The sequence below is a fragment of the Chlamydomonas reinhardtii genome, chromosome 2 (assembly GCF_000002595.2).
Source record: "Chlamydomonas reinhardtii strain CC-503 cw92 mt+ chromosome 2, whole genome shotgun sequence".
NCBI lineage: Eukaryota > Viridiplantae > Chlorophyta > Chlorophyceae > Chlamydomonadales > Chlamydomonadaceae > Chlamydomonas > Chlamydomonas reinhardtii.
Genome location: NC_057005.1, coordinates 5,924,832 through 5,944,862, shown reverse-complemented (window position 1 = coordinate 5,944,862; position 20,031 = coordinate 5,924,832). Strand labels below are relative to the sequence as shown.

At 63.9% G+C, this 20,031-nt stretch overlaps 5 protein-coding genes across 6 annotated transcripts; 2 read left to right on the top strand and 3 right to left on the bottom strand.

Annotated features, from left to right (window-relative positions):
- Nucleotides 1-582: 582 nt before the first annotated feature.
- CHLRE_02g111900v5 (uncharacterized protein) lies at nt 583-3,143 on the bottom strand. 2 transcript variants are annotated; one of them, XM_001699866.2, is made up of 5 exons: nt 2,896-2,999; nt 2,686-2,808; nt 2,495-2,551; nt 2,054-2,185; nt 583-1,577 (listed from the first exon to the last, which is right to left on the bottom strand). In XM_001699866.2, exons 1-5 carry the CDS (start codon nt 2,924-2,926, stop codon nt 1,345-1,347), a joined length of 576 nt encoding a protein of 191 aa, XP_001699918.1. In that variant the 5' UTR covers nt 2,927-2,999; the 3' UTR covers nt 583-1,344. The 2 variants fall into 2 exon arrangements, with proteins under 2 accessions (XP_001699918.1, XP_042927534.1); XM_043059900.1 differs by having other exon boundaries at nt 584-1,577; nt 2,896-3,143.
- A 1,574-nt stretch (nt 3,144-4,717) lies between these two features.
- On the bottom strand, nt 4,718-11,133 carry CHLRE_02g111850v5 (uncharacterized protein). The gene is made up of 7 exons (XM_043059899.1): nt 10,854-11,133; nt 10,567-10,674; nt 10,260-10,381; nt 9,931-10,090; nt 7,875-9,792; nt 6,290-7,739; nt 4,718-6,105 (listed from the first exon to the last, which is right to left on the bottom strand). The coding sequence occupies exons 1-7, from the start codon at nt 10,906-10,908 to the stop codon at nt 5,449-5,451; spliced, it is 4,470 nt and encodes a 1,489-aa protein (XP_042927533.1). The 5' UTR covers nt 10,909-11,133; the 3' UTR covers nt 4,718-5,448.
- Nucleotides 11,134-11,273: 140 nt separating this feature from the next.
- CHLRE_02g111800v5 (uncharacterized protein) lies at nt 11,274-14,510 on the top strand. Its single transcript, XM_043059898.1, has 7 exons — nt 11,274-11,428; nt 11,558-11,694; nt 12,102-12,274; nt 12,391-12,516; nt 12,735-12,925; nt 13,119-13,212; nt 13,508-14,510. The coding sequence occupies exons 1-7, from the start codon at nt 11,379-11,381 to the stop codon at nt 14,051-14,053; spliced, it is 1,317 nt and encodes a 438-aa protein (XP_042927532.1). The 5' UTR covers nt 11,274-11,378; the 3' UTR covers nt 14,054-14,510.
- A 159-nt stretch (nt 14,511-14,669) lies between these two features.
- CHLRE_02g111750v5 (uncharacterized protein) lies at nt 14,670-16,402 on the bottom strand. The gene is made up of 3 exons (XM_043059897.1): nt 16,170-16,402; nt 15,795-16,001; nt 14,670-15,562 (listed from the first exon to the last, which is right to left on the bottom strand). The coding sequence occupies exons 1-3, from the start codon at nt 16,272-16,274 to the stop codon at nt 15,434-15,436; spliced, it is 441 nt and encodes a 146-aa protein (XP_042927531.1). The 5' UTR covers nt 16,275-16,402; the 3' UTR covers nt 14,670-15,433.
- A 134-nt stretch (nt 16,403-16,536) lies between these two features.
- Nucleotides 16,537-20,015, top strand: CHLRE_02g111700v5 (uncharacterized protein). Its single transcript, XM_001699639.2, has 7 exons — nt 16,537-16,630; nt 16,795-17,054; nt 17,337-17,374; nt 18,030-18,110; nt 18,644-18,754; nt 19,084-19,212; nt 19,418-20,015. The coding sequence occupies exons 2-7, from the start codon at nt 16,826-16,828 to the stop codon at nt 19,466-19,468; spliced, it is 639 nt and encodes a 212-aa protein (XP_001699691.1). The 5' UTR covers nt 16,537-16,630; nt 16,795-16,825; the 3' UTR covers nt 19,469-20,015.
- The last annotated feature ends 16 nt before the right edge of the window (nt 20,016-20,031 follow it).

Below are 20,031 nucleotides of genomic sequence, written 5' to 3'. Positions count from 1 at the left end.
CCTGGGGCTCGGTGGGTCGGGCTACTCGGGTTTGACAAATTTATGGGAAGCGGAATGTGGAGCGCACGGTTAGGGTGGGTAGAATTATCCGCAGAATGAGGGTTCCAGGGGCCCGGTAACTCCGGTGGTAGCGCTGTAGCAGTGATGCCGTGGTGGGTCTAGCAGGGGAAGTCCCTGGGGCCCAGCGGGCGGAGCGAAGGGGGCAGGCAATGCCGCGTTGCCAAGCATGCGGAATGCGCGGATGCGTCCCCCCTCCGGCCAAGTAGCGGTGCACCCAGCACCCCTGGTGAGGCCGGTCGGCTGGAGACATGCAGTACGTGCGTACATCGGTCCATGCGCATGCAACACTAGCTAGTGATGGACGGATGGGGTTGGAGCTGTGTCACGCCCGCAGCCCCGGTGATGAGTCCTTCCTCTGGCGGCGGCGTTGGCGCAGCCCAATATTAGGCCGTGGCAGCTGTGGAGCTGTAGCAGCCGGTCTGAACCACGGGGTCCAAAGCCTGCTGTGGCGCGCCTGACAAAGTGACAAGGTGTGCGCACACGGCTTGCGGTTATCCGCGGGGCTCCCTGGTTATCCGCATACACACGCGTTCGGTAACACGGGGCAGGCCAGACCGCCAGAGCGCCCTCACACGGCGGCAATATTGCATGGTTGCACATCTCCTAGTCCTATGCCCAGGGAGCCGCCATACCACCACTCAGGCTTCTTGTTACGAAGCACAGCGCAAACCTAGCCTGACCTGCTTCGTGGAGCGCCTGCCGCCCCCTTCCTTCTCCACATCGCGATATGACACCGCGACCAGCAGGCAGCAGCGTCTCATCCTATCAGAGCATCAGTCAGCGGCCAACGGCCACCGACCCGCCTGCTCACCCTCCTCCAGGGGCGCAACCCTGTCTGCATTCAGTCCTCATTAGGTTCAACACCGGGACCTTGACCGGGACGCCAGTAAACCATGCGACAAGACATTCATTTCGAGCAAGTGACAAGCCTTCGAACGTATGTACAGCGTGAGCCCCATCGCACTGAAGGCGCAATCCCAGCATACCGTTGTATCTACATGCGGGGAACCCGGCTCTGACGCACGCTACGTGCCGTGAGGAGATGCAACCCGGCGCCCCTGCGAGCCCGCAAGCCGGTCTGAGATTGATGCTGGCAGGGTCCTACAGGGTCCTATATGTATACCTTGATAACTCTCTTGCAGCCGTGCGCATCCCTTTGTTGGTCAAAAGATGCACGTTGTCTGCACGCGTGCGTGCGCAGACGTCTTGCCCCGTCACACTCACGGTCGCGACGCACCAGTACATGCAATTGTACAGACCACGAGCCATCCGCTCTCTGGTTTACTATGACATGACGGTACGGCGGCCGCCGCCCAACATCTTGGGTGACTTGTGCTTGGGCGAGGGCCTGCGCCTGGGCTTGGGCGTTCCTTTGGGAGCCGGCTTGGGCGCAGGCTTGGGTGCAGGCTTGGGCGCCGGGGAGTCGGCTGGGGAGGGCGTAGGGCCGCCGGCCTGGCCGCAGCCGCTGACGAAGAATGTGACGTACTGACCCATCAAGCAATGGAAGGGCTCCCGAACTGCACATGAGGCAAGAGGAGGAGCGGGCAGGGGAGCGTCAGCCGGCGCATTCAGTACTGGTGGGCTTGGGGGAGGTGGGTCGTATACAGAAGGCGACAGAGGTGCTGTATTGCACTCGCCGCATACCGCGCAGGTGTGGGGTGTAGCTGTATGTCATTTTGGCACACCTAGGATGTTTGATCATGGTCGTGGCTGGTGTATGTACATTCGTTAAAGTGAGTGGACATTTGAAACCAGGCTATGGTGGTCGGGTACTTCGCTCAAGCCACCTGCAAGCCCACTCCGCCGTCCGCTCTGGTCTACGTACGCATTCGTTCCCACCACACTCGTCATTAACCTGCTTGTGTAAGTCCGACAATTCACACATATAGCCTCCTAACCGAGTAGGCGGAGTAGCCATACATCAAACACCCCCAGGACTCTAGGAGTGAGCCCTTAAGCATGCCCTAGGCGCGGCACAGCCAGAAACCCGCACCTGTGCACACGAAGTGGTAGGTGTCCGCTTTGTCAAATGTGTACAGGACCGTGCGGTTGGCGTTGGGCTTGGTCGTGACGTCCTTCACAACATTCTCCAGTACGGTGCTGAAATCACAGGGTTGGTCGGGAGCTGTACAGGGGGGGAGTGGCAAGGGGTGCGAGCGGGTGTGTGTTCGTCTGATGGCTGTGCACAGGCGGGCAGCGGCCGGGGATCGATGTAAGGCCTGAGCACACGTCAGACGCGATGACTCGCCGGGCCCCGCCGCACACCAAGCTGGCCCCGCCTAGTGCGCTAACCCAGCGGTGTCTGCAATTAAGTTGGAGCATGGGGCACTTCTACATCCGAACACAGCTGTCTGCAACATCCTTTCGTCAAGGGCGGCAGATGAGGAGAGGGTGGGATCTGACGCACGCCATGACACGCCGCCCGCCCACTCACTGTATGCGACGCGCACAAGGTCATGGTTCCCGACCCACTTGAATGCGACCGTGTCACCTGCACATCACATAGTTGCAGATCGTGGCACTGACACCAGTCAGTACGCCAGCGTTTCGGGTGGAGAGGCTCCCGTTTGACCCATCGTATACCCGTAGCTTATACGAAAGACACAGCGCGCCCGAAACCCTTACCGCAGGTAGCGTTCACCATGCCTTGCGAATCGCCATTCGCAAGTCCAATATTCCACGTCAGGGAAATTGTCGACGCTTGAATTGTGCGCGGAGCTGACGCTACGAGCAGAAGCGTCAGCAGCCCTACACCGGGTGGAGTAGAAAAGCATGATGCTATTAACGTGTGACGGTAGCGACACAATATGCTGCAAGCGACCTCCCGTAACTCACCGGCCGCGGCGACCAGCAAAGAAGAATGCATGTGTGAGCTCTTGGCGCCACAGCACAGTAGTAAGCGTCACGAATACCTTGACTACTATAAGCGAGACTTTAGCTTACACTTTGTAAGTCGGCACGCGCCCTGCTTCAACTTTAAGTATGCGCCACTTCGACGCGATCCACGTCCGTCGGGCTGGGAAGCTGTGCTGTCAGTTAGCGCGCCCGCCACTCACCGCGCGCGACGTTCTTCCATGTTTGATCGACGCCTGGGTTGGGCGTAACTTGTTTCTCGGGGCTCAGCTGTATCAGCCACGTGCCTACAACAATCTGCCCCTTGCCATGTCCCATCGCGTCCACATCAGGGGTGGCACCCCTGCGTCCACATCGACACTAGCGGACCGCCATGCGATCCATGGGGCGTGCCCCTAAGGTAGTCAAGTGACAGGGGACGCAACCTGACGCAACGTACGGTGTTATAGTGCTGGGCATGAGAGCAGGCGTGTGCAAGTAGTGACCCTTCGTCAGGGCGTGTCAGGGGTGCGTGGCGTAGAGCTGAGGTGAAAGGAGGCTGGTATAGGAATGACGACTGAAGTCTGAGTATGATGATGTGCCAGAGTCGTAACATACGTTGGACCAAAGGTATTGGGGATGCTGGCATGCACACAACCTTGGGGGGGGGGGGGGTCCCGGCCTGTGCGTTGGACGTCGGACGGTTGGACGTCGCATGGTAAGTTGCGGCAAAGCCGTTCAGCCCTAAACGTTTTGCAAATGTAATGATAACAGAGTCTCGCTGCTCAGAGTCTCGCTGCTATATTTCATATACCGCAACACTCAGTCTGCAGGTATTGAACAAAACGGCAGCATGGCGGAACGGGGCTGGCAAGAACTTCGTTGCGGCGAAACCGTCTTCCTAATCCAGGCTGGCTTGATAAATAGATACCAATTCCTAAGATGTACAGCTCTAACTTATTGGGGCTGACAGCGCGGCTGCATTAAGGGCAAATGCTCGCGCTCGCAGCCCACGCGTCCGCGAGGCTTCTGATAGGTACATATGTGCCATTTATATGTTAACAAATCTAATTTGACCAGCGGGAGTGTCTGCGATAAGATCGGCATCTAACATGTCTTTCTTGCAGCTGAGGACTTCATGGCATATGTTTGAGTGTGTTCAACCTGTTGCTATCACAGTTACCTTCGCGATCGCGGTTCCCTGACTCGAGTCGGGTGACGGATCTACGTCGCCGGGGCCACTTCCTTCTTGTGTACAGTGACTTTGTGTAACTGATGGCCTGAATACTGGCTGCGTGTAGTCGGCGGGGGCCGGGAACGTGTGTGGATCACCTTGGCATCGACCCCCCCTTTCTGAAACGTATGGGTGCGCCGCGCCCCCTGCGGGGGCCGGGGCACGCCAACGGGCAGGGCCGTGCACCCAATCTCAAGGAAGCTCACCAAGACGGCGCCGCCGCCATTGAAGCCAACATTCATAGGTTCAATCAAAAATCAGCACGCGTGTGTTGTGCCTTGTGCCCACATGGCCCACATGGCAATCACTGTTGCCGCGGCCTGCTGACCGACGCTCGGTCTGACCCCATGGACTCATGTATCAGCGGTACCGTACCTACGGCCGTGCCGCAGACGGTGACCAGCTGGCCTCACCCTGCCGAGCCAGCCGGTGGCCTTGGGAGCAGACTCACCTAGGTGCCCGAGGCCGCCTCGGCGAGGCGGGTCTTGGCCGGGTGGCCGAGGCGGGGGCGGGCCAGCTCCAGCGCGAACATTTCGAGGTAGGTTCGGGAGTTTCGAGGCAGCGTGCCTAGGGATGGTGTCGTATGGTATTATGGTCTGCAATTTACAGACGGACAGAGTTTACGATGAGAAATCGGCCATCCCGCAACCGGCCATCCCGCAATCGGTCATCCCGGTCGGTCATCCCCTCAGGCGCCCCCTCAGGCGTCATACCCACTCCCAAGAGCCTTCGCGGTCATCCTAAAACAACATGCAAAGGCCATGACGAGGCTGGAAGTACATAGCAAAACAATAACGGCAGTACCTCGATTTCAAGCGCTCCACTCCCAGCCAGCAGGGTCGCTGCGCGCACCCCTTCGTTCGCCGCCACGACCATGACTGACCACGCCGCACTTTCGCACCAGACCGCAATGGGCAACCCACATTCACATTGCGAGTAGCGCCCATCCGGTCAAAGATGCACGGCACGTCGGCGCCCATCCACCTATCTCAGGGCCCTCCGCATACATTATGGTAGTGGTCATGGTTCACGCCTTTTGTCGTCGCCTATGTCTTACTTAAATGGTTCTGCCTTTGCGGCAGCACGCATCCCACCCTGGGCACCTCGCGTGCAGTCCAATCCATTGCGTACCAGGCGCCATTCGCGCTGCATATGTAGCAAGGCACCCACCCCGCTGGTCGGCAGTGTTTGTTTGCATATGAACGATGGGGGTTGCCTGTATACCGACTCCCCACAACTGATTGAGTTCACTGTGATGGGTTCACATAGCAGAGACGTAGCCAGCCCATCCGGTTTTCCTCGCTGTGGCCCCGTTGCTGACATCACTGCCGTCGCGCGACCGCGCCACCACCCGCCTCCCGCACGCGCGCCTTGATCCGCCCCTCTATCGCCAGAAGCTCATCTCGCAGAGTGTCGTGGTTGCCTGCCAGCACCGAGCCAGCATGAAAGCCGTTGCCGCTGGCGCCCTCACACGCGGCTGTGGCTGCGGCCGCAGCGGTGGCGGCGGTGCCCTCCCCTCCGTTGCTGCGGCGGCCGGCGCGAGCCTGGCGCTTGCGTGCCCCCAGCACCGCCAGGACCTCGTCATGCAGCGCCGCCTCATTTTCCACACGTCCCTGCAGATGCTGCTGCCGTGTCGGTGTTTCGCCTGCTGCCGCCGCAGCCATCATGGCAGCGCGCTTGCGCGCGGCCGCTGCCACGCCGCCGTCATCCTTTGTGTCCGACTGGCCGCCGCTGCCGGTAAGTTCCGCTAGCTCGGCCAGCTTGGCGCGTATGCGCGCCTCCACCTCGGCGACCGCGCCCGCCGCCACCGCCGCCTCCGCCGCCTCCGCGTCTGCAAGGGCGTCGTCCTCCCGCGCGGCGGCTGACAACGTGGCGGCGCTGGCGGCGCGGCGCGGCGAGGGCAGAGCCGCCATGGCCGCCACACGCGACACCAAGTCACGGTGCAGCAGCTGCAGCTCCAGCCGCTTGCGGTCCATGGCCTGAAGGATGGCGTTCCAATGAACATTGGAAGAGGACAGAGACGTCAGGGATCAGGGCAGCGAGCTGCTTGTTGGTAAGGACAGCAGAGGGAACTTGTGAGCCCGTTGCCGTATTACCATAGTGCATGCATGTGTGTGGCAAGATGGACAACGCCGTAAATGGCACATTTCCGACATGCCGCACCTGCATGCGGATCCCATCCGCCTTGGCTGCTGCCGCCGCCGCCGCCATCACGATCGCTGGGTTCGCTGCCGCGTCCACAGCCACCGCATCCACGTCCATGGCATCTACGGCAGCGGCCACAGCACCCGCACCGCCCGCACCAGCACCAGCTCTTGCGACGCCCGCCGGCGCGCCGGCAGCCTCGCCGCCGGCGCTCACGCGCTTGCTGCCGGCGCCGCTGGTGGCGGTGATGGCTGACAGTTGCGCCATGATGCGCTGCACCTGGTCCGCGAGCAGCTCCAGATCCAGCTGACGGCCCGGCGTAGGCCGCGGCGGCCCCGACGGCGCCTTCACCGTCGCCGCCGACATGGCGGCAGGCCGCTGCGGCTGGCGCGTGGGGCCGGGCGCCTCAGGCGTGAGCACCTGCATGCCGGCAGCGGCGCCGGCCGCGCCGGGGTGACCGACTGACACGTGGCCCGCGCGCGGCCGCGTCGGCGGCTGCAGCGGCATCGCCGGCCAGTGCGCCACCGCCGACGCTGCGCCGCCCGCACTGCCGGCCCCGGCACCAGCCGCTCCGCGCCCGCCGCCGCCACCATGCGCCGCAGCCGCCACGGGGTCGTAAGGCGCCGGCAGCGGGGGCGCCGAGTGCCCAGCCGCTGGCGCCGCCTGTCCGCGGGGGTGCACTGCCGGAAACGACGGCCCTGTGAGTAGGTCCTCCACAAAGCCCGCGTCGTCGATGCCATTCGTCCCGCCGTTTCCGCCGCCTCCGCCCTCGGCAACGCCACCGTTCAGCGTGGCGCCAGCGGTCTCCGAGTTGCCTCCAGCACTGCTGAAGCGCGGCTTGAAGCCCGGTGGCCGGCTGCTGTGGACCGGAGGCGCGTGCGCCGCATCTGACACGCTCTCTAAAAGCAGCGACGACGACACGCGCGCGTCGGCGCCCCCGCCATCTCCGCCTCCGCCTGCGGCAGCCGACTGCGGTATTGAGATCCGCTGCGTGGACGCGCTGGTTAATGGCCCCAGCTCTGGCAGGGGTGACAGTCGAGAGAAGGGCGACGGCGCCGTGCCGGGCGGCAGCGGCGGCACCGGCAGGGGGTCAGCGGAGCTGCCGGGCGCCGCGGCGCTGACGCCAGGAACGCCGGCCAAGCTGCCGCTGCCGGAGATACGCGGCAGCGTCGGCAGGACGAACGGCCAGCCGCCATTGCGCACCGCACCCAGCACAGCGGCACCGGCGCCGCCACGGCTGCGGCCGCCGCGTCCGCCACCGCCGCCGGCTGCACCTGCCCCCGGCACCGCCGGTAGCGGTTCCCCGCTACCGCAAGAAGCAGCGCCTGTGGCTGTGCCTGAAGAAGCGGGGCCCGGAGAGGGAGAGGCGGGCCTGTAGCCACGGCCAGCAACGCATAGGGCCGAGTCCTGGTCCCAGGGGCCGCGCGGTGGAGAGGTATCAGGTTGCAGCGCCGAGCGTTGGGACGTCCTGCATCAATTAGGGCAGGCGACGTGAGCACGGCGTGTTTAACGAGCGCACAGGGTGTGTTAGGCGCAGAGAGTTCATGATGGCTGTGTACTCGATCCTGTGAAGAGCCGACACGAGCAGCACAGCAAAGCACACCTGCGCTGCAGCAGGGAGCCCTTGGCAGTAGACGCATCCGCTGCGCCACTGCCCCCGCTGCCGCCGCCACCAGTGTTCGGGCGGTGCGCGCTGCCCTCTCTGGACTTGGCCGGTGAGCCGCCCGCCGCCGCCGCCGCCGCCCTGGGACTGGAGCCGCGCCGGCCAACGGCTGCCTCCTCCGCACCACCGCTGGGACTGGCCCAGCCCGCGATTGCCCGGACAAACCGTGGCAGGCCCTTCCCACCGCCACCTGCCCCAGCCGCAGCACCGTCCGGTTGGGACGGCGGCAGCACCGCGGTGCTTGATGGCGTGTCGCCGCCGCGCACGCCCCACACCCGCCCCGGCGGCGTCGGCGCCAGGTCCTGCCGTGCGGGCCGCTCCGGCGACCGTCGCCCGGCAGCAGCAAAGCCGCCGCCGCCTCCACCTCCACCCGCGCCCGCCCACGCCGACAGCGTTGAGTCAGCGTTGCCAAAGGCCGCCGCCGGCGATGACGATGTCACACCGGCTTGCAGGCCCTGCAGCGCCTCGCTGGCTGCAGCTTGTAGAGGTGAAGGGCCCCGCTGGGCGGGGCTGCTGCCAGCCGCCGCAGCCGCCGCTGCGTTCGCCGGTGAGCGCCATATGTCCGTGAACTTCCCGCCGGGCGAATGCGGCCGCGACGCAGCCGCGCTGTGCGTCCCGCCGCCACCGCCACCGGCGCCAGCACCCTCACCCGCACGGTTGCCGCTAGGGACGCGACGCGCACTGCCAGATGCGCCGTCGCCGGTTGCGGCCCGCGTCACCTTAGCAGGCCCCTGATAGCTGCCGCCGCCACCGCCCGCTGCAGCACCACCGCCGTAGCTTGGCGGCGTGGCCGCAAGTGAGACGCCCCGCCCGGCACCTGCCGGGCCCCCGCAAGGGCCAAGCCCGCCGCTGAATCCGCCCCCACCGCCGCCGCCGCCGGGCGCATGCAGGCGCGAGTATCGCCCGCCCCGTGCACCCAAGTCCGCCGCGCCCACCACCAGCGAGTCCAAGTTGCGCTGCATGCCGCGGCCGCCCTGCGCCGCCATCGACACCGACACGGGCACCGGCGAGCCCACGCCCGGCGAGGCAGCGTCGGCGCCACTGCCGTAGCGCCCCCCGCCGTTCACGCCGTTATGCAGCCCCACGGCCGGGACGGGCAGCGGCGCCAGGGCCCCCGCCGCAGACGTAACCGACAGCTCTCGAAGGTAGTCCACGGACTCGCCCGGACCCGAGTGCGGACCCGCGTACACGCCCACGGCGCAAGACGGGTCCACGTGGGATAGCGGGTTGACGGCATAGCCACCGCCGGCAGGCCCCAGCCCGTGGCCCCCCTCCGCGCCGTCCATCCAACCCATCGACCCGGCGCTCATGGCGCCGCCGCTGCTTCCCACCACCAGCGCGCCACGCGATGCCTGTTTGTTGACGGACCAGCGCCGCCGCTGCCGTGACTGCGGTGTGCCCATGCCGCCTGCAGCCGCAGAAGCCGCCACCGCCGCCGCGGCGGCAGAGTGCGGACTGTGCTGGTCGCCGGGGCTTGGCCGCCCGTCAATGAGCCCCCACACGTCCTCGCCGCCGCCGCCACCGTTCATGCCCACCACCGCCGCCGAGCGCGGCCTGCCCTTGTCCGTCGCCGAGGGGCTGGCAATGTAGCCAATCACGCCCGCCACCGCACCGCCGCCACCACCTCCGCCACCGGTCATGCCGCCTGACAGGCTGTTGCGGCTGCTGTTGCGGCTCGCCAGCAGGTTGCCCAGGATGCGGCTGCGCCGGCCGCTCGCCATGCCGTCATCGGTGTGGTAGCGAGCGCCCGCTCCACCGCCGCCGGCTCGGTCGCGGTCTCCAGGGCTGAAAAGATTGGGGTGGCCGCTGGTGCCGTGGTGGCTGGGCACACGGGAAGCGCTGCTGCTGGGCCGCCGGCCTGCATTCGGCAATGGACGGCCCCGAACCAGGTCACGCCATGGCTGCTAATGCTGCAATGGCATCCACCAGCAATCGGCACACAAACTCCCTCCGACAAGCCCTGGACCAGCATCTACATCCGATCACCCGCACTCACCAGCCGACCGGCGCTCCAGCACATTGGCCGCTGCCGCCACGAGCCCTCCGCCGCGTGAGCCGTGCCCACTGCGGCGGGAGCTGGTGCCGGGGTTGCTGCTGTGGCTGTAGCGCCGGGCCACTCCCAGCGGCACCACCGCGCCCGGACCGTACTGAGAAGCCTGCATGCAGCGAGTGTATGCGGGAGCGGCGTCTTAGTGCTATTGCAGGCAGCGCCGGCCATGGCACTGCAACGGTTCCCCAACCAACAGCCGCAAAGCCGCAAACCCTTGCCGCCTCGCCCTCCCAGCTTGGGCCCCATCCCTCATCCCCTGCGCAACTCCCTCCCACCTGCCCCATCTGCCGTGACGCCATGAGCAGCTTCTTCCGGTGCCCGGGCGGAATGACGGCCCCCGTATGCTGAGTGATGGCGTCCAGGTCCGACTCGGTCAAACAAGAAAGCAGGTCCCAGTCTGTCAGGTGTTAAGAGGAGGTGAAAATGATCAAGGACCAAGACACAGTAACAAGCGCTTCACGGGTGATGGACGCCACGTCGCAAAGAAGGGGCAGGGGCGGTCGCCCGCTGCGCCGGTGCGGCACTTGTGCTGATGCAGCACACCCCGCAGCATCCCGCCGTGTAGTGTGCGGCTGGGCTCACCGCTAAATCCCGCATCCTCAAAGGCCCGGGCATACTGAGCCAGGCCAATCTCCTGGAGCCACGCGTGCGCCACGCCGCGGCTGGAGTAGGCGGACGCGGGTAGCGGCTCTGGACGGGCACAGGGGAAGCCGGAAGGAGGCTCAGAAGGAGCTGGGCGGGGGCTGTCCATGGGGCCAGGCAGCCGCACCCTGGCGCCATTGACTCCATAGAGTGTCAGGTTGTATGCGTTATTCGCGGGAGCCCGTGGAGCCCTTCTTAAACGCGCACATGCGGGCGGGCCTACTGACCTTCCTCATCGGAGAGAGTTCTGACCGCCGCGCCCTTGCTTTGGCAGCAACCCATACTTGGAGCTCCCTCAAGAGCTCCTCAGGCTTAGCTCCTGAAGCTCCCAAAGTGCGTTCTTCAGGTTGGACATTCGTATACTCTGACACCAGCCACCAGCAACGGCCCATACTAAATCATTCCTAGAACATGATGCTCCCGTTCGGTTCCTATTTGCGACGGCGACCGTGTCGGCTGTAAGTTCCAGGCAGAGTTCGTGTCAAGCTTGTACTCAAAGAGGGTATATTACATACTGCACTAACACCATGTATGGCGTTACAGAACAACACCGACGCCTTGATGCAGTCTGATGAAGTCCAAAAGTCGCGGCTGCATGCCGTAATGAAAATCAGTTCGGTTACATGTTACATGCTCAGTAGTTTATAGACGCAACTGATTTCCTTGCAAATCCACACCGGACAATTCAAGGGCTCGGGTCCAATTTAGAAGCTTCGTCTTTGGTGCTTTTCTGTAGGGCAGCGCAAATGGCGATGATGTCTCTCAGGTATCAGAGCGCCTGCCAATACACCGTCGCCGGCAGGTGAGCAGTGCAGGGCGAGCCGCCACCGGGTCGCTCGCTGGGGTCACAAGCTGCTCCCCGTTTGGCCCTGCCCTGTGGGAGGTCGTTTTGTTATGGTATCTGTAAAGCAGCTTGTTATTGCTGTCGCAGGGGCCGGCGTGCGGTCGTGCCGGTCCGCGCTGTGTCAGAAGCACCCGCCGGCGACACCGCCGTTGCTAGCACGTCGGCGCCTGCTGGACAGGCCTTCCGCAATGGGACCGCGCCGCGCCGCATGCAGTCCGCTCAGGGTGAGCAAATGCAGCTAGGATGCAGTTAGCGCTGTTGGCAAGGCACGAGGGACGAGGGACGAAGGCATGGGGGCTGGGATGGGAACCATGGTGCTCCCTGCTGCCCATGCCCACATGGCGCAATGGGTGCATAGATCGCATGCAAACTGCGCGCACAGCACACATCACGTGCAATTACTACTTGGACTAGGAGCACCAGTAGAGCGTTCAACGGCTGAAGAGAGTCTTGACCAGAATATAGCTGCCTCCCGTCCGCGCCTCGTGCACCCCGAGCACCCGTCCGCGCCTCGGGCACCCAGGAGCCGGTCCGTGGCAGCTGCATGCTGCATGCTACTGGGCCGGCCACGATTTATAGCAATTGGCATGACGCAGTGCATGGTTCTCTCCACGTTGACACCTCTCGGCAGGCCCGGCGCGTCGGTCGCGTGGCGGGAGCCAGGGCGATCAGCAGCAGGCAGACGTGGCGGGTGCGGCGCGTCGCGGGGCTTCACGTGCTACCAGCAAGGAGCGCTGGCCCGGAGTGGCATTTCTGGATGACGATGCGGGCGCGGCGGAGAGCTCAGCCCGCGCGCTGTTCCGGGTAAGGCCAGTTCTTTGAGGTGCTTGGGCCGCACAGACGAAGATTGCGGCGGCTAGCTGGGGGAGTCACCTGTAGGGCCTGTACTGTACTGATGACCCGCATGCCTTGGCTCGCAGCGCCACATGGCCTCAGCCGAGGCCGCCGGCAACATCGTTGTGCGCTCACTGGGCCGCAGCGGCGCCCTGGGCGCTGTCAGGTTCCTTACTGCCCTGCGCCGCGAGGGCCAAGCCGCAGAGCCGCCGGTGAGTACCCACTGGGCGTGCGCGGCTCATGCGCATGACAGCAGTGCAGTCCTCCTCTGCTAGAAGTTTTGTGGTTGAAGGTGCGCAACCAATGTTGTGAATGGCTGATCACCAGGCCCAAGCGGGCGTGCTGACCGCGGTACCGGCCCACTCAGCCTCGCGTCTTGCTGTGTCCACATTACCATGCTCTGCCCCCCCCCCAATGTCATGCGATGCAGGTGGACGTGCGGGTGCGGGTGCTGAAGCAGGAGCCCATTAGCGGCGGCTTCGGCGCGCCGCTGCTCATGTTCGTGGAGCGCGTGGCGGCGGGGGCGGACCAGCTTCCAGAGGTGACGGTGCCCGCGGCCAACGGCAGCGAGCCCCAGCAAGCACGGGTGGCGCCGGAGGGGCCGCTGCAGGCCTCACTCTTGTGAGTGCCTAGCGTTGGAGGCAGTGGAAAGACTTGAAGGGGCGGCCGGGGAAGCCGGGCACGTCAGGGACCGCAGGAAGGGCTGCACACGGATACCAGGGGCCAAGATGGAACACCGTTTCCTAACACCTGTCCGGAATGCTGAGCTGTCCTCGTGGCACTCGTGTGCACTGCTGCTCGTCCATCGCCACAGGGTGTCTCGCGCGAGTGACCCAGAGCGCCTGGAGCGGGCGCTGTACTCGGTCGTCAACGGGCTGCAGCCTGGGCAGTTCGTGGCCGTCAACATGGTGAGGCAGTGGCAGGGAGGGAGGGAGGGAGGGTGAGAGGGCTGGAAGGGAAGGCGGGGAGGTCGAGGGCCACAGGGCGATGTCGGCTTGCTGTGGGCAGCAGGGAGGCGCGGGCCATGGAGCCACTGGCAGTGAGCATGGCGCGGCTTGTTCAGGCGCATGGTTGCAGGGATGCCTGTCTCCATGCACCTCACGTCTCTTACATGGACTGCACCTTGTCTCACCCCGTGTCACCCGGACATCTTACCAACCCGACCCCATGTTGTGTGACGCTGTGCTGCCGCTGCGCGCGCAGGTGGGCTCCGCCACACTGCTGCTGGGCCTGCAGTCGCTGGTGAACGCCCGCACCAGCATGGGCGCCCGGGGCCGCGACATATACTTCGTGCCCACCGTCACCAGCCAGCCCCTTCGCCAGAGCAGCACCCCGGCCCCCGCCGCCGCCTCCAGCACCCCTGCCACGGACGGCGAGCAGCCGGCGGCTGAGGTGAAGGCGCCAGCGGCTGATGCCGCCGCTGCCACCTCTGATCCCCAGATGGTTGAGGTGGTGCGGCTGTTCGTGGGCGTGAGCCGCCCTGCGCAGCCGCGACGTGACGCGGCAGCCAGGGCCTCCGCACCTGCACCGGCGGCCAGCGAGGCTGCGCAGCCCTCGCCGTCGGTGGGCTCGGAGCAGGTGCCAGAGGCGCCTGCGGCGCAGGCGCAGCCGCAGCAGGTGACTGTGCCGCTGTCGGAGCTGGAGTCGCTGCGCAGCGCGCTGAGCACCATGATGCAGCAGCAGCAACAGCTTGAGGCGCTGCTCAGGGACCGGCAGCAGAGGCAGCAGCCGCAGGCGTCACAGCAGTAAGAGTAGGGCCAAAATCAGCAGGTGGGCAGTAGACCGCTATGGCAGCAGGGGTAGGTCCCGCCGGGAGTGGTATGGGTTGATGGCAAACCCGATACGGTACGCAATGTGGTATACAACTAGGGGGCCCAGGCAGGCACTGCCATACCGCAGGCCATGCCTTTGGAGGGGGGTCAGGTTTGGTGCAGGCATCGCGGAGGTGGTGCGGAGTGGTTTCAGGTCTTCGGGCATGCATCTGGCATTGATTGTAAGTTTTGCGGATGTGCGTGCGGGAGGAGGGCTGCCGGCTGTGGCGCTGCGCTCTGGAATGCTGATGTTTGCAACTCGCATGCGACCCGCCAGTCTCAATCGCCGACGTGGGTGCTGCACACCTGGACGCAGCTATGCCGCAAAGGGCATAGCATACTGAGTAGGTTGCGCGGACTGAGGGTGACGAACACGCATGTAATTGTCCGGACAAGGCTACAAGTGTTCAACCAGTTGTGGCGCGACCGGTGGCTGCTGGATCTGCATTATCAAAGGCACTTGCCCAGGCGCCAGCTTCTCCGGACCTCCGGTACTGGCGTACTGCCGCCAAAGGCACGGCCGCTCATGGAGAACATTCCTGCAGCTGCCACATTGCTCCTTACTTTTACACCTCCCTCAACCACTGGTGACTGTCTCAATGACAGGGCGTCTGCCATTCCACGCTACAACCTACCGGAATCTAGTAAGGATCCGCGTCCGGTTCAGCCCTAATATCCGGTACATACACGCATCCCTGCTTGCCAGCCCGGCACATGCGGCCGCGTTCACATACCAGACCACCATACTCACCGCCATACTGCTGCAATGCTCCGACCAAACGTACTGCACCGGCTTAACCGAAGTCACATACACATGCAATGAGCGAGCAACAATCTGGCAAGACAAGCCCGGAAGGAGATCCGCCAAGCACCGTCCACAGAAATTCCATGACGTATGAAGTCGCACGCGCTGATTGCATGGGCGCCGCTGCATGTGGGTCTGCATGTGCGGCATGGGTCTGGGCCGGGGACTTGGGCAGTGGTAAACCATGTCGGCGACCGCACGCTGCACCGCGAGCAGGCACGTCAATGCCACTACCGCCGTGCACCGACGATTCCAGCGGCCAGCGCAAGACGATGTGTGATGGCAGCGGGTGCTTGAACACCATCACATTCCATTCGTGCTGCAGGGCCATGTCCGTGATGGCGCCCACGCAGCTCGCCCCGGGGCCCCAGCTCAAGGGCTATCAGTCTGGGTCTGACTGGGCGCGAGTCCAGGGCGCACTGGCGGACGGGCTCCCGTCATGTGCGAGCACCAGCCTGGGCATATGGACAGGATGTGCTGTTGCTGCACAGCAGCCCCAGGGCCCTGTCCCGCTCAGGTCTTGCTGCTGGCTGTAGTTTTCGTGGTCTTGAGCGGCTGAGGGAAGTACGAGAATACGTCGTGCAGCTGCGTAAACGTGTCAGCATCAGGCGTCACACCTCGCCGCTCCATGGCCGCGATGACCTGTGGCAGAGGCAGCACAACACGTGCGGCATGGGACAAGACGTACAAGCAAACATTGCTTATGAGCGCAAACACGATACGCATGTCCCCCAGCACGCCCACGCACAGGAACGCGTACCCCCGTGCAGCGCATTGGCGCCCCCGCCCTGCTGAACAGTCATCAATGAACGTGCCAGCGCACATCACACGCCGTGCGGGAATCCTCGAGCCCTCGGACGTCTTCCGCCCGCACCTTAATCGCGTCGTCCACCGCCTGCTGCCGCGCGCACAGACGCAGAAGCTCGTTGGCTTGCGCTTGCGCGTGCGCCTGCTGTATCTGGCCCTGGCCCGCGCCGGCATTATTGGCCGAGGTAGTGCTAGCGGCGCTGTCCCACTCGTGCAGCAAGTGGGCAACTGCCTCACGGCGGCTGGAATCGCACGTCTGGGCTTCATGCAGTAGCTGCGGAGTTACACAGGGGCGCAAGGTGGAGGTAAAGGACCGGCGGCAAGGATACAACACGTATGGGGGCTCGGCACCAGACGCCGTTGTCGGTGGCCATAAGCGCATAAGGCCCAGAGTGTCGTGGGTGAAGGGTGCACCAGTCTCCGCGAGCGTCAAGAAACCGACCTGCTGCAGGCGTCCACCACTAAAGAAGCGTGGCGAACCCCACGCCCTGCTGGCGCACTGGTAGCGCTGCAACACGCCAATAAAAATGCGTCTCGTGGCGTCCATACAGTATTACAAGCAGCCAGTGACAGGAGCCGTGGTGCTAGGTGTGTCTGGGCAAAAGGTGTTGCGAATTGCAGCAAGTATGATGCTCCCCTGCTCTGTGCTGTGCTGGGTTTGATTGAAACTTTTTGGATTTCCTGACGCTTGTGAGAACATAATCTAAGCCATAGTCACAAAAAACCAAGTAGATGCATGGCAGTGTTGGCCGATTGCGATCCCTGGTGTAAACTGTGTGAATTGCACCTAAAGAAATCTCTGCTTGCTTGTATAGAGCTAGCTGCACCTGGGTCGCGACTGACAATAGCGCGTGTGAAGAGAGCAGCCGCCGAGACTTGCAAAGCGATCACCCGAACTTTCAGGTCAGGGCCATTTGAGCACCTTGAATTGTTTGTAATAGCAGTATTTTCCATTCGGGGACCAAACCGCTGTGCAAATCGCGCACCCTGTAGACCACGCTTGCGAACTCGGTACCCTGCTCCACGCATTTTTTTCTGACGCTATCGCAATTGCGGCGCACGCACAGGTGGAACTCTTTTTGACGACTCACAGTCAACATGCAGTCTCTCCGCACCCGCGTGTCGTCGGCTGCTGCCCCGGCACAGCGCCGCTCCGTCATCGCCGCGGCCGCGCGCCCGTCCCAGCAGTTGGCGTCACAGGCGCTTGCCGCTGGCCTGGCGCTAGGCATCACCCTCAGCGGCGCGCCGGCGCTGGCCGCTTCGCCTTACTCCAGTCTTGCTGACATCGTGCGGCCTCAGTTTGCGTTCGTCGACGAGGACAAGAACGGTGCGCACCTGAAGCCCGCAGGGGGGAGCTCGCATGGGGGGCTTGACGGGAACCAGCAGGACACAAAGGATAAGGGCTTGGCGCACGGAGAAGGGGCTACGGTGTTGGGAAGTAGCCACATGGTGGGCTATCCACACCGTTGTCCCGCAAAGGGCCAGATGGGGCTGGGTAAAATCGCTCCGCTAGCTAGGCTTATCAGTCACGGCCCCGCCCCGACCAATCGTGCTTACGGCACTGCCACCTCCTTCTCTGCTGCACATGCACATGCATATACACAAACAGGCGTCATCACCAAGCAGGAGCTGCTGCGCACCTCGCAGGCAGGTCCCGGTTCTGGAGCGGGGAGGCGGGGAGGGTGCGGGCCGCTGGGTGCTGCCGCGGCCTAGGCGTGCACAAATACACCAGCGGGGCCACGCATGCCGCGATCAGGCAGGCGCATTGCTCAGCGGGGCCATGCATGCCGCGATCATGCGGGTGCACTAGCGGCACCTGGGGGCTCCCTGGGCCGCGGCCGACACAGCCAACACCCGCCTGCGGCCTCGGCATCCGGCCTTGCGTCAACGGCCAGGCACGCCTGCATCCCTAAGCCTCACAGCCTCACCCCACGCCGCAAACGCACGCCACACACTGATGGCACACACGCACACACACACAAGCGGGAATCAGGGCATTAGGCGTGCTGGGTCACCGTTGTAGCGCGCCCAGGGCGCGGCGCATACAATGCATATGGGTGCCACTCGGGGTCAGGTCGTTCGTCGATCGCCCGAGGGGGGGGTTCCAGGCTTTTTGCGGGTAAGTATGACTACCGGGGTCGACGCGGCTACAAGACGCTCGGTATCGGTAGGTATCCGTAAGTAACTCCGGCGCGCCGTCTGGGCTTCGTTTTGTTGTTTTTATTTAACACACACACACACACACACGCGCGCGCGCGCGCTAACACACGCACAAACGCGGCTGCACGTCCGGTACCCCCAGGCTGTGGCTGAGGACGTGGACTTCCTGGTGCCGGGCGAGGGGCAGCTGGACTTCGCCATGAAGCTGTTCGACCTCAACCAGGTGGGAGGCGAGTGGGGTGCGGGTCGTGGAGGAGCGGCGTGAGTCATGGAGGAAAGGCGTGGAGGCAGAGGCGAAGTGTCAGCTTGTGCGGGTGCATTGGAAGGTCGCGGGATCGCATGCGTGGGCGGGCGGGGCGCAGGGTGAACCTGGGCGCGACAGGACCGCGGTCAGGGGAGCGGTGTACTGAGGCCCATCCTGTGACGGGGCAGCGCAGGGTTTGAAAGGCAATTACGGTACTACCGCGTAGTGCAGCGCTTATGCATATGCTTCGCTTCCCCACCCCCCTGCCTGCACTCCTGCATCTGCAATCTGTTATTCTCCGCCATATGCCTACGTACCGTACTGGCGGCTAGCTACGTACCGTACTTGCAGCCTCCGCCATTTGCCTAGCTAACGTGCTTATGGTCTACACACACCCCGTTCCTCCCGCCACATACACATCCACACTCTGCATTGCATGTGGTACGGTACATTCCTGGGTGTTTTCTTCCCTACTGCTCTCTGACACACACACTCTCTCGCTCTTCACACAGGACGGCACGCTGACGACCGACGAGCTGCTGTCCGCCATCGCGCTGGATGGCGCCGTGAGCGACGATGCCATCGACAAGGACGTGGTGTCCGTGTTCGACAAGGACGGGGACGTGAGTGAGGGCAAGGGGCGCGGCGGGTGGCGGGCGGGCTGGGGCGGTGTGGCAGGCGGCTGTAGCGGGGTGGGGCTGTGGCCAGCGCTGCGAAGCGTGGGGGTCCGACATGCTCACGCGCTGCATGCATGTGGTGGAGGTAGCTGGCTTGCGCCCATGGCCGCACCGAGCAGTGCAAGTGGGTTGGTGTCGGGATCGGAGAATGAGGCGTGACTGCGGGGTTGGGGCGTGCTGCATCCCACTATCCCATTAACGCCTTGACCTGGAGGCCCGGCTGCCTTGCCTTGCTGTGCGCCCGCCCACCTGCCGGCTCGCCTGCCCGCACGCAGGGTTTCGTGACGCTGCGCGAATTCAAGGCGGGCGTGCCGCCGCTGGGCCCGGGCGGTGAGGCGGCCAAGGAGTACATCTTCAACCGCGTTGACCAGCTGGTCAACGCCGACAGCAAGCTGGACCAGCAGGTGCGTGGGGCCGTGCCGAAGTATGCGTGCGTGCTTGTGTGCTAAAACGGAAACGAAGTCCGCCCAGACGGCGCTGGAGGTACTTATCGATACCTACCAAAAGTCCGAGCGCCACATTTTTGTCCCCGTTTGTTCCCTGCTGTTCCAGCACCTGCGCGGCTCTGCTCACTGTCGTCCTGTCGCTTCTCCTATTCACGTGCTGCAGGAGTTCGCCAACGCTCTCATCCTCACCCGTACCGCTGTGCTGGGCTATTAGGCATACGGTGCGGTTTTCACGACACATATCGGACTTTCGGACGTTTAGACGGAGGCATGTGAAGCCAAGGGTGAAGCTGGACCAACGGATGCACACGCGGGGTGCACAGCCACGGTGATGCTGACACGGCCGACACGCCGAAACTTGGAGCTTTTGGGTATCGCTATCCGCGAAACGGTAGACTGACTGCAGACGGGTCGGAGAAGGATACGTACGTGGATGTAGCGGAGCTTGAGCTGGGCCAGGCGTGTCCAGGGGGACAGTTCGCAGGAGGCGGTAGAAGGTTGTCATGAAGGCATGCGGTGACCGCAAGCCGGGTTTTCGACGAGCAGGACAAGCCTGGATGACGTCATTGTTGAATATAGTCGCCCTAGAGAAAGCGCTTCTCTAGACTACAATTCTCCAAAGGGAGATTCGCTCCGCAATCCGCCGGCATTCACTACGTCCGCAAACCGTTTTTGTCAAATTGCTTTGCGGAACTCGGAATACTTTCAAAGAGTATTTGGCTGGACACTAGATTCCACGTTGTGAAGCGGCCAACTTCACGGCCTGGACTGCTCGTA

Coding starts and splice junctions, on each gene's coding strand:
- CHLRE_02g111900v5 (XM_043059900.1), bottom strand. CDS start 2,926: ATGCATTCTTCTTTGCTGGTCGCCGCGGCCG. Junction 2,809..2,895: donor TTTGCTGGTCGCCGCGGCCG/GTGAGTTACGGG, acceptor CACCCGGTGTAG/GGCTGCTGACGCTTCTGCTC. Junction 2,186..2,494: donor CCTTGTGCGCGTCGCATACA/GTGAGTGGGCGG, acceptor CCCCCTGTACAG/CTCCCGACCAACCCTGTGAT.
- CHLRE_02g111850v5 (XM_043059899.1), bottom strand. CDS start 10,908: ATGGGTTGCTGCCAAAGCAAGGGCGCGGCGGTCAGAACTCTCTCCGAT. Junction 10,675..10,853: donor AACTCTCTCCGATGAGGAAG/GTCAGTAGGCCC, acceptor GTGCCCGTCCAG/AGCCGCTACCCGCGTCCGCC. Junction 10,382..10,566: donor TGAGGATGCGGGATTTAGCG/GTGAGCCCAGCC, acceptor AACACCTGACAG/ACTGGGACCTGCTTTCTTGT.
- CHLRE_02g111800v5 (XM_043059898.1), top strand. CDS start 11,379: ATGATGTCTCTCAGGTATCAGAGCGCCTGCCAATACACCGTCGCCGGC. Junction 11,429..11,557: donor CAATACACCGTCGCCGGCAG/GTGAGCAGTGCA, acceptor TTGCTGTCGCAG/GGGCCGGCGTGCGGTCGTGC. Junction 11,695..12,101: donor CCGCATGCAGTCCGCTCAGG/GTGAGCAAATGC, acceptor ACCTCTCGGCAG/GCCCGGCGCGTCGGTCGCGT.
- CHLRE_02g111750v5 (XM_043059897.1), bottom strand. CDS start 16,274: ATGGACGCCACGAGACGCATTTTTATTGGCGTGTTGCAGCGCTACCAG. Junction 16,002..16,169: donor GTGGTGGACGCCTGCAGCAG/GTCGGTTTCTTG, acceptor GTAACTCCGCAG/CTACTGCATGAAGCCCAGAC. Junction 15,563..15,794: donor CGGTGGACGACGCGATTAAG/GTGCGGGCGGAA, acceptor CCTCTGCCACAG/GTCATCGCGGCCATGGAGCG.
- CHLRE_02g111700v5 (XM_001699639.2), top strand. CDS start 16,826: ATGCAGTCTCTCCGCACCCGCGTGTCGTCGGCTGCTGCCCCGGCACAG. Junction 18,111..18,643: donor AGCTGTTCGACCTCAACCAG/GTGGGAGGCGAG, acceptor CTCTTCACACAG/GACGGCACGCTGACGACCGA. Junction 18,755..19,083: donor TGTTCGACAAGGACGGGGAC/GTGAGTGAGGGC, acceptor GCCCGCACGCAG/GGTTTCGTGACGCTGCGCGA.